The sequence below is a fragment of the Lepus europaeus genome, chromosome 10 (assembly GCF_033115175.1).
Source record: "Lepus europaeus isolate LE1 chromosome 10, mLepTim1.pri, whole genome shotgun sequence".
NCBI lineage: Eukaryota > Metazoa > Chordata > Mammalia > Lagomorpha > Leporidae > Lepus > Lepus europaeus.
Genome location: NC_084836.1, coordinates 49,364,781 through 49,376,845, shown reverse-complemented (window position 1 = coordinate 49,376,845; position 12,065 = coordinate 49,364,781). Strand labels below are relative to the sequence as shown.

Here is a 12,065-nt window from a genome sequence, read left to right as displayed (position 1 = left end):
TGGTCGCTAAGGCATGGAGAAATTCGGTGATTTTCCTGAGGCCCCATGGCCAGTGGTAGGGAATAGGTAATTGCACTTGAAAACCCATGCACTTAACCAAATGACCTGAGAATGTGTGCATTCAGCCAATATGCCTCAAGAGAATTCTATATGATGAAGTGGAAAGTACCCCAAGCTTTGGAGTTAGACAAACCTGGGGTTGAATCCCAGCTCATTATATAATGAAATAAAATGAAACTTCAGTTGTCAAGATCAAAGAACACGAAAATTGTGTCTGAAACCTAATGTCAGTTTGTTACCTGATACATTGAAATATTTCCTTAAAATTCCTACTTTCTTAAAATAGTCGGCCTCAGGCTTACACAGACCATGAATATTACAGAAAAAATATGCTCCAAAATTATTGTTATAAACATGTATTTAAAAAGTAGAAAAATATAAGGACTCTACTGGGAATTTTTCCATATTCTTTTCCTACCAGCAATGATATGCTTTTATTTTATTGTTGCCAGGTGTTTCTATTCTGTAGTTCCCGTGTTGGGGGTTGGGGGGGGGGGACCTGTTCAACCTAAGAGCAAAGCACCAATTCTTCACAAAAATAATTTAGTTTTTTTATCAAAATATGGTCATGCACAAGAAGGGAGAAGATTCTTCATAGCCTCCTACTGTTCATCCTATTTGCATTTTGTCTAATGTATACAGCCACAGGAGTGAGCCTTTGAAAACAAATCATTTTGTTTCTGTACTTAAACCCTTCAACAGGGGTTTCTCATCGCACTTACCATTAGCCTTGTTGTAGCCTGCAGAGTCCTCCATGACAGCTTCACGTGCTGTCTCCCGTCTCTCGCCCTCTCTCATTCCTCCTCAGTCTCAATGGAGCCTTTGCTGCTCCTTCAAAAAAAAATCAAGAAGGTCTGGCCTCAGGCCCTTTGCATTTGCTTTTTCCACTTCCTCAGTAACTCTTCCCAGATGTTCACATGATTGGCTCCCTGACCTCCTTCTAGGTTCCACCTAAATATCACCCCCTCAGGGAGACCTTCCCTGAGCAGCATTAAAATAAAAATCTCACCCCCTGTTACCATCCACTGCCAGTCCAGGTTTTGTTTTTGTATTCATAGCACTTATCATTTGCCTTGTGGTATATGTTCATTTGTGCATTTTTAATAACTTGTATTCCCCATGGAAATGAAACCTCCCCTTAAATAAGTAAATATTAAAAGGGAGGGGGGAGGCCGGCACCGCGGCTCACTAGGCTAGTCCTCCGCCTTGCTACGCCGGCACACCAGGTTCTAGTCCCAGTCGGGGCGCCAGATTCTGTCCCGGTTGCCCCTCTTCCAGGCCAGCTCTCTGCTATGGTCTGGGAGTGCAGTGGAGGATGGCCCAAGTGCTTGGGCCCTACATCCCATGGGAGACCAGGAGAAGCAACTGGCTCCTGCCTTGGGATCAGCGCAGTGCGCCGGCCGCAGCACACCGGCCGCGGCGGCCATTGGAGGGTGAACCAGCGGCAAAGGAAGACCTTTCTGTCTCTGTCTCTCTCACTGTCCACTCTGCCTGTCAAAAAAAAAAAAAAAAAGAGAGAGAGAGAGAGAGAGACGGGGTAGAGGAGGCTGGCGCTGTGGCACTGCAGGTAAAGCCTCTGCATACAGTTCTGGCATCCCATATGGATGCTGGTTAGAGACCTGGCTGCTCTACATCCAGTCCAGCTCTCTGCTTTAGCCTGGGAGTTGGAGACCAGGAAGAAGCTCCTGGTTCCTGGCTTCGAATTGGTGCAGCTCCAGCCATGGCGGCCATCTGGGGAGTGAATCAGTGGATAGAAGACCTCTCTCTCTCTCTTTCTCTCTGCCTCTCTCTGCCTCTCTGTAACTCTGACTTTCAAATAAATAAATAAATATTAAAAAAAAAAAAAAAAAACTAACCTGCCTGAGAGTCCAGATTTTGTCTCAGGCTCTGCTATTTTTCTGACACCTGGAACATTGCCTGGCACTCTTATAGTTAGTTATTGTTAATTATTGTTAATTTTCACTAAGATTTTTTTCTTTGTTTTAATATACAGCATGCTGCAGAATAATCAGCTAAGACAGGTACCCACAGAAGCACTGCAGAACTTGCGAAGCCTGCAATCCCTGTAAGTATGTATATTGGAAATTACAAAATGCAGGATCATCTTGGGAAAGAGAATGGAAATAGCCAGTTGATCATTTTAATATGTTCCTTAGTTGAGGATCAGGCCTAAATAAATGATGAATGAGAGTCCTTTACAGCAATAATTCTTCACACCCTTATTAATATGTATGGGAAGGACTGGTGTTGGAGTTTGGATTTCAGGGTGGAGATCTGATTACTGCTTTTGAAGCCAAAAGCCTCTCATATGTGTTGGTATGTCAAGACAAAGCATCTGCTCCCAGAATCTTGTTCTACGTTTCCCTGTAACATCTTTGTTCCTGAACTGAAAGAAGAAAGAATGCTTTCCTTTTACCAAAAAAAAATATATATATATGTATATATATATATATATATCACAATCTAGACATCTTGGCATCTTCAGTTTCTTTTGTTTTCAGATGACCTGAGCTGTCTTGCAATCAACTTTTGCTGAGTCAAACACTGAAGTTTATTATTTTAAGTTCTGTATATACATTAGTGAACTTCAAGTCAGGAGACTGAGATCTGCCTGTGTGTCCTGAAGCCCTACTGCTCAGGGCTACAAACCCAGAGCTTCCCCTTTGCCACACACAGATACACTAACATAGCCCCAAACAATCCCATGGATATTTATATCCGTACCTTGCATTCACAACCACACCTGGACGCCACCTACAAGCACTTGCAGACATACAAATGCGCCCAGCAACAGCGCTGGTGTTCCCTACTCTAAGTTGGGGTCCTCTCTATCTGGACGTTCTCTCCCCTTAGGCTCCCCTGGCCCTCCCCACAACCTACCCCCCACCAACACACCCAATGACTTAAAACCTCTGAATAAATAAAACTGGTTATTACTCACAAAAGGAACATTCTCACCAGCTAGCTGCTTTGGAACTGGGGTTGTAAACCATTGTTTACTGTGATCACTTAACAACTCTTGGCTGTGACTGCTGGTCAGTCAATCTTCTCATGAGCATGTGTGAATGTTTACAGTACATGGCATGGTTTCCAATATACGTGTGTGCAATACGCATTCTCACTTAACTCACGCTGGAGATCTCCGTCTGTCAAACAAAACACCGGTGCCTGGTCTTGAGTGATGAGGGAGATAAATGCAGAAAAAAGGCAAATAAATACTGCAGATTCTGTTGAAATCGTTAGGAAGAATCCATCAGTTAACTTTTACTGTCGTTTGCTTAATACCTTTTACTGGGGTGACAGAAGAGAAGGAGGAACTTGAGATTTGGAGGTGATACTTTCATCCTTTGATCTTTTTTTTTCCTTTTAATGAAAGAAAATCTGTGCTTGGGATCATTTTGAGCTTTTTAGTCCCATCAAACAAAGTGACTTCCTGGGTTTTCACCAGCCTATAGATAAACAAGCCCACAAGGGCCCCTTTGTGGTATGGGATAGGTCAGCTGCATTTTCAGGAGCTCCCTAATGACAGTAGACAGTAGACAGTATCGCTCCCCCTTTGTTGCATGAGCCTTTACCTGAAGAGAGGAAGCAGCAGCCTCCAGTGAGTTGTGTCAGGGCCCCAGGATTTAGTGGCTGAATTGAAATTGAGATAATGGTGGTGGCCAATGGGAACTTTAAACAGCTGCAAGGCAGACAGTAGATAGAAGGATAAGAGTTTGTAACCAAAAGCCACTATCAGCTGAAAGAAGATCACAAACAGAACACAAACAGAAGTGGATGCTTTGAGAAAGAGAAAACCATGAATCTTTTGTTCATGCGAACTGGGTGGTGGCTCTCCGATAAAGGTGTTCAGATTTGGTTTCTTGCCGTCCAGATAGTTACTGTTCACCAGGTGTCTCTTGCATTTGGTTTCTGGTTCACACAAAGGATTACGTTTTGAAACCTTACAAAACTGTGTTCCCTGAGGAAAGGCCAAGGGTTGCCTTTCTGGTATGACACTTGCCACATCCAAACTACAGCATCCAGATAGAGACTTGGCCCCTGGTCACACTGGATTGTTATCAGCTGGGTTATGTAATGTCCATCGAGGTCTCTTTGCCCAGAGTGCAGACAGACCAAGGTGAGGTGTTGAATGCTGACAGTGTGTGCTGATGTGACACTTTTCCTCGCTGATTTTTGCAGCTTTGATCTAAGAATTGAGATTTGTCAGAAAGTATTATAGACATAGTTTTACCCACCAACCCTACAGACACTGTACTGTACCCACTGAAGGAACCTCCTGCCATAGTACACATCAGGCCAGTTCAGAGGTTTGGGACACAGGGAACCTTTTTAAAGTTTTATGTTGCTCTGTATTTTAGGTGTTTACTTGTGTTTCTCTTGCATCCTTGGAGCAGTTCCAAAAATAAAAACATAAGTTTTGAGTTTAATGGTTATTACAAACATACATTCCTTGCCCATTCTCCACTCATGTTCCAGACTGCACTTTAGCCTTTGCATGACTCCATATGAATAAGAGTGATGATAAGGATGCAACTCCTCTCATCCATGCTGCCAGCATTTAAGAGGCCTCTATTTGGTTGCTCATCTCTTCCTGAATGGAGTCAATCCTTAGATTGTCACTTAACCCCTTTTGTACCTAGTTCCTCCTTTTCCCACTCTTGCGTTCACTGTTTTCCTTGTGTTACACATTCACTCCCTGAAGCCCTTCCCACGTGCTTACCACTTCTTATTTGCCTGTCCTTGTAGCTTCTGCAGTGGGGCTTCTCAATAATGGCAGCACATAGGAATCACCTAAAGAGCTCCAAAGCCCAGGCTGCACTCAGAACAGTTAAAATCAGAATCTCTGAGGAGGGGACCCCTATGTCAACATTTTCTAACTGGCCTAATTGCATTAAGTGTTTCTTAACGTGATGAATAGAACTGGCCTCCTGCACCATTGACCCCCAGATGATCTACAAACTATTTTCCTGAACTCTTTTCAAACCTGCATAGTAACAAAACCCATACTTTGCATTCCTATATGAGCTATTAATGTAAGTAGAATGTAAAAGTGTGCCATTGCTTTGTTTTAAATTGAAACCAGCACACATCTGCCTATCAACACCATTGATAATCTAGGGAAGATAAAGCTGAGGCCACATGTGATGTGGTCTACAAAACCTTGCATCTCTACTTAAATTTTTTTATGAGAACTTTATTTTTTCAAAGATTTGTTTATTTATTTGAAAGGCTGAGTTACAGAGAGGCAGAGAGGGAGAGAGAGAGAGGTCTTACGTCCGATGCTTCACTCCCCAGTTGGCCACAATGGCCATATGCCGATCCGGAGCCAGGAGCTTCTTCCTGGTCTCCCACATGGGTGCAGTGGCCCAAGGACTTGGGCCATCTTCTACTGCTTTTCCAGGCCATAGCAGAGAGCTGGGTTGGAAGTGGAGCAGCCGGGACTCGAACCACTGTCCATATGGGATGCTGGCACTGCAGGCGGCAGCTTTACCTGCTATACCACAGCCGGCTCCTACTTAGTCTTACTTGATAAGGAATCTTTACTTGACAAAACCCTAGGTGATTTGTATGCAAAATACTTTTTGAGAAATTAAGATTTTATTGTTCTATTACAAATCTATAAATCCTAAATCTACAAATCCTAAATGGTTGATAACCACTGAAATACATTATCTGCATTCTTATTCTTTGCTCCACCCAAATAGATGTGGTTTCATTGAATAAAATTTAATAAACTTGATATTAAAATTGTTAACATTGCTGAGATAAAGAAAGAAGCAGTAATCAAGTTTCAAGGGATATAATTTTTCATCTATTCCACATATATAAAAGATTTTTTTTTCATAATGAAAACACATAAGTGCATTTGTATCTTTTTTTTTTTTTTTTTTTTTTGACAGGCAGAGTGGATAGTAAGAGAGAGAGACAGAGAGAGAAAGGTCTTCCTTTTTGCCATTGGGGCCGGCACGTTGCAGCTGGCACATCGCGCTGATCTGAAGCCAGGAGCCAGGTGCTTCTCCTGGTCTCCCATGCGGGTGCAGGGCCCAAGAACTTGAGCCATCCTCCACTGCACTCCCAGGCCACTCCAGAGAGCTGGCCTGGAAGAGGGGCAACCGGGACAGAATCTGGTGCCCCGACCAGGACTAGAACCCAGTGTGCTGGCACCGCTAGGCGGAGGATTAGCCTATTTAGCCGCGGCGCCGGCCCTTGTATCCTTTTAACTCTCCTGATGCTTATGAATTCTTCAGCTGAAGAATAAGAGCCCAGGCCCATGTCGCTGAGGCTGCCACTGTACAATATTTGCATTTGGCTTCTGACACACCAATGACTTCTCAGACACAAATTGGACTTTTAATAATGTAATCAAAGGTAACCTAATTTCCTTTTTGTTTTTGGAAAAGAATAGAAAATGAAATCAGAATTCACAGTAAGTTGTATTTTACCAAGAAACTTTTGACATTATAGATATCTGAGAAATAGGGCCAGATTATATTGATTTGATGGAAACTCAAAACTTAACCCTCTGTATCCTCACAATTTTGTATTAATAGGTAAGAAATCAATCTATGAAAAACCATTGCTACTCACAAAGAGAATTATATATTCGTACTATCCAACCACCAAAGTATGAATATTATTTAATACATGTTCATTTTCATTCCAGGTCTCACTAGCAAAGGCAATTTTGCAATGTGCACAATCACAAAGATAATGGGTTAGTAAATAGGAAAGGAAAGAGAATTAAACATATCTTCATTATTGTCTCTGTTCTATTAGCAAATATTCATATTCAAAATCATATTTTTGAAGACTATGTTTGAAAACCCAAGAAGAATTTATAATTCCAACCTGAAACATGATCTGACCACGTATCTTATTGTGAAAATAACCTCAGAGCTACACATTTCACTCTAGAGACTCTGAAATGTCAATAACTTCACAAGAGACTGCATAATAGATGTTTGCTAATAATAGACCAAAAAAGGGGAAAAAGGAGTAAGCAAAACGAATGAGTTAAGACAAGGAGGTGGGGCTCACAATGCTGAGACGTAAGGCAAACCTAGAAATAGGCACCAGTTTTCTCTATTAACATTTGGGATCCTATTGGATTTCAGAGCCAGGACACAGAAGGGAAAGGAAGTAACAGAAGACAAGGAAATGTAAGCAGACAAAAGGAAAAGGAAGATGAGATAACCAAGAGGATAAGATTAAAGGATCAAAGGGTTAAAAAAAAGTGTTTTTAGTGTTGATGACTAAAAAGGAAAAGCCTGGTATTATTAAGGCAGAAGATCAGTGACATTTGGGTAGCCAGGTAGTAGGGAATGCTCATGGACATGAGGCCCAGAAACACTGTGGAAAATATCTGGAAACCTGGGATACCAACTGGGATAGAGATGTCAGAAAAAAGTTTGAGAAAAGGTGAATGGAGATCCTTGAATATCAGAGTGAGAAATTTGGGTTTGAAAGGAATGATATGCAGAATTGTAGATTCTCAACAGGGGACTCACATCGAGTACAATTTTAGGGAGATTAATCTGGCAGCTGCCTACAGGATTCATTAAAGAGATAAGAGATCAAAGGCAAAAAGACCAGCTCAGAGGCTGTTGCAGTAACACAGGTGTGAAGAGATAAGAGACTTAACTAGACAGTGGAAATGGAGAGTCTCAGAGATGAAGATAAATGGAGAGAACTTGGTGAATGATTGGCTGGAAGACACTGGAAGGTTCAAAAATGACTCTAGATTTCAAACCCCAGTGGTTCCTTGGAGACTAATGGTGCCTCTAACAAAAAGAAAGTCTTTGTTTTCTATGGAGAAAAATAAAACCAAACAAGTTACATCTCATATTACTCTGGTGTAGATCATCTCCTTGTTGGAAAATTCACAGTGGCAGTGATCTCTGACCAACTTAATGTAATTTGATCTTAAAATATATTCTTGCCCTCCTCAATGATGCCAGAGAGATGAAGGCTGAGTTCCTTTAAATACTTTTCATCCAGTTCCTAGTCTCTGAATTATTACACTTCAGTGAACCTGCTGGAGACTGTGCCTCCCCAAACTGTAGAGATGCCAAAAATAATAATAATAATAATTGTTACCTTTTCAGAGGTAAAGCTAAAACAATGATTTTCTTTCTGGCAACCACAATAAGTTTACAATTAAATAGATGGAGAAGAGAAAGACAAGCAGAAATTTCCCTGTTAAGCAATCATGATGTTTAATTATTTGCCCTAGAGTATAACAATTTCCCATCTTTATGGGAAATTCATTAAAAGGTGGCACATTTTGGTCCACAAATATTTATAAACAGCAACCACTCTGACAATACTGTGAATCACAGAAACCAATATGAATTCAAATTTATGAGTTCATATAGATAAAAATTTATCTTAAAAGTATTATTACAGTGATCTTTTGAGAAATTCAACTCCAATAACCAACTGGTTCCAGGCAATAAAATTTCAAAGTAGTCAAATAATACCATAACAGAGAATATGTGTACTTTATTGAATTATATTATAAACAGACTTGGAACTACATGATTTTCATTTTATTGAAAATGTTTAACTATAATTGAGAATGCTTTCATGTCTCCAAATTTATAAATGAACTAAATCACTGTGTTCCTCCAGCTATTCATGAATTGTTCAAAATGGTCTCACAAAATGTACAAATATGTGGAAGATGTGAGAGAGTTGTTCATATCCTTAAAACTTAAGAAGGAAAAATGCTTATCCAAATACAGAATAGCAATGCTAGTCATGAAAACCTCATTCCTGATAATTCTGTTTAGTATAAGAATCCCTGTAAACCGTATTGTGCAACTGCAACGTTCTTTACACTTTTAGCTGTTTTTCCCTCTTAGTCATCCATGTTAATAATTGACATTATTATAGTCATCTCAGATATGGAATTAGCCAAGATCAATGGCTTATCTTTTGACTAACGCTTTCTTCCTTGTAGTTAATGGCTCATCAAAGGCATTCTCAAACAAAGATACAAGTTTATGTGATACATTGGCAATGTATCATATGCAAGACATATAAAGGACCATTTTTTGATATAACAATAGCAAGAGTGATCTCATAGGTTCTCTAATCCCTACAGTAATGCCATTTATAAATTAAAGTTTCCTTTCAGGAGTGTGAAACAGATTGACAAATTGTTTCTCTTAAAAGAGGATATTTTAAGAGTTAACCCTTTGTACTTAAAAAAATTAGGAGAAAATGAACTTTTTTTGGTTTTTGGCCATTGCCTATACATAAAAGATTAATTTTTTGCCTGTTACCTCCCAGCTCTTTGCCACATAGACTGTGTTGACATTACTGGATTACATTCACAGTGAACATGCAGTTCTGTTTTATTTTTACTTTACATAATGCTGGGTAGCATTCATTCTTGATCTTGCATGGTCTGCCCAGACCAAAAGTCTCAATCACCATAACTTTCTTATCTCCCTCTCTGGCCACACCTGGTGAGTCACCAAGTGCTTTTGAACCCTCTTATTTCATATCTCATGTTAGGCTCTTCCCCTCCATTTCCACTTTTGGAGGCATTCATATTTCTTACTCTAATGACTACAGTTATCTCTTACTTTCCCCCTAATCCTTCCAACACCCTGTTATCAGAGTGATCCTTCTATGGAACATCTATTATAAGTGTGTACAGTCAGGAGTCAGTACGTCACCCTCCTTCCAGAGGAACAGGTTTACATAGACATTAAAGATTGCTTGATTAGGGTAGGACATTTCTCATAGGCGCATAGCTCAGTAGCCATCAATGAATGAAATTATCCAGACTTCAAGTATTTCCTTTGATATTCAACATGATGGAAGTCTATGATGTTTTTGACCATGTCCCATTGATAGGAAAAGCAACTCAAAGACCAAGAGAGACAGTCAACCAGCCAACCAGCTTGGACAGCAGAATCTCGAATAACTGACAAGTTTGCTAACCTCAACTCTTCCCTCCAGAGAACTTAGTTCAACATAATAAGCCTTGAAATTGCGATTAAAAAATTTATTATAGATTGTATTTGAACGTTACTTAGAGATACCATTGCAGAGACTCACAGTTAACAAGAATTGTGCCCCAGAGAGATGACATCATGAGACTCGTTGGCCATTTTAGTCCTTTTGTTGACCTGACACAAAAGATGTTTGCACCCTCTTTTCTCTGTGATGGAAGTTTTGCTTTACCACTTATTAAAACCTACAGCAAACCTACTGAACATAGATTAAAGGATGTTTGGAGTGTAGAGAACCAGCAGTTCTGCAAGTCCCTATGACAAAAAAAAAAAAAAAAAAAGGCAGTCTAGAGAGAAAGATGTAATTACAAATGGTTGAGAAGCTATAGGAAGAATAACAACAAAAAAAACTTTAAAGTAAAAGAAAAAATACCTCTCCCTGAATGTGAAATTTTTCCTCAAATAGTAAAACCAACCATTTGTAGAATACCTTACTGTTTACAAAATTCATCCACACAGATTTTCTCTGTTCATTTCCACAATAATTCTGTAACATATTGTGACTCTGCTATATAAATGTGAAAGTTGACCCTCAGAGACATGAATCAATATATCCCAAAATCTCGAAACTAGTAATTGGCAGAGTCTTGACTTAAATTTGTATGCCCAATATGTACGTGATTTTAGATGATCTAGAAAGTTGGGTAAAATTTTTTTTCTGTATGATTTTACTATAAACTGTAAGTATTACAAGGAACATAATGATCACATTTCAGATTGTATTCCAAGATCATAATTAAGAGGTGTTATTTGTCTGAATTGTGGGAAAGCCCATTCCTATTGTTAATGTGTTTTATTTTGCCATGCGTGACTTGCTATGCAAGTTCTGTGTGCTGCTTCCATCACATTGTTGATGATTGTTTAAATGCCAAGACCATTGTTGGGAACATTCTCTGAGAATGTGCCATCTGTCACATATCAATACTGCTTTGCAAGAATGAAGATGTTATATTCAACAATGTATCAGGAACAGAATTTGTTGCCCTATTGTTTTGTGAGTGGGTGTACACACACACACACACACATAAAAATAATATTAAAGATTTCAAAATAAGGGTGACTTCTCTTAAGTATTTTTGTATTGAGGAATGGAACAATTTATATTTCTTGGAACTGAAATCCACTGACAATCTAGCACTCATTATGTATTTATTTATTTATTTATTTATTTATTTATTTATTTATTTTTTGACAGGCAGAGTGGACAGTGAGAGAGAGAGACAGAGAGAGAAAGGTCTTCCTTTGCCATTGGTTTACCCTCCAATGGCCGCCGCGGCCTGCGCACTGCGGCCAGAGCACCGTGCTGATCCGAAGGCAGGAGCCAGGTGCTTCTCCTGGTCTCCCATGGGATGCAGGGCCCAAGGACCTGGGCCATCCTCCACTGCACTTCTGGGCCACAGCAGAGAGCTGGCCTGGAAGAGGGGCAACCGGGACAGAATCCGGTGCCCCAACCAGGACTAGAACCCGGTGTGCCAGCACCGCTGGCAGAGGATTAACCTATAGAGCTGCAGCGCCCACCTAGCACTTATTTTTATTTTTATATTTATTTTTTTGACAGGCAGAGTGGACAGTGAGAGAGAGAGACAGAGAGAGAAAGGTCTTCCTTTGCCGCTGGTTCACCCTCCAATGGCCGCCACAGCCGGCACGAGGCAACCGACGCACCATGCTGATCCGAAGGCAGGAGCCAGGTGGACTTGGGCCATCCTCCACTGCACTCCCGGGCCACAGCAGAGAGCTGGCCTGGAAGAGGGGCAACTGTGACAGAATCTGGTGCCCCGACCAGGACTAGAACCCGGTGTGCTGGCGCCACAGGCGGAGGATTAGCCTATTGAGCCACGGCGCCGGCCCTAGCACTCATTTTTAACCACCTTTTGCCTAAGCAAAATTTGAGATTTTCTCCTTTTTTTTTCCTGAATAGTTTAATAGTCAGAAGACAAAACCACAAATTGTTACCTGGCTTTAGATAATAATTTAAAA

The 12,065-nt window shown here is 40.5% G+C and overlaps 1 protein-coding gene across 1 annotated transcript in view; it reads left to right on the top strand.

The window, feature by feature from the left end:
• The window catches only part of LGR5 (leucine rich repeat containing G protein-coupled receptor 5), a 222,789-nt gene that overhangs the window by 124,501 nt on the left and 86,223 nt on the right, over nucleotides 1-12,065 (top strand). Inside the window, exon 4 of the mRNA XM_062203223.1 lies at nucleotides 2,054-2,125. Coding sequence (XP_062059207.1) covers nucleotides 2,054-2,125 — 72 coding nt within the window. The remainder of the gene's footprint in view (nucleotides 1-2,053; nucleotides 2,126-12,065) is intronic.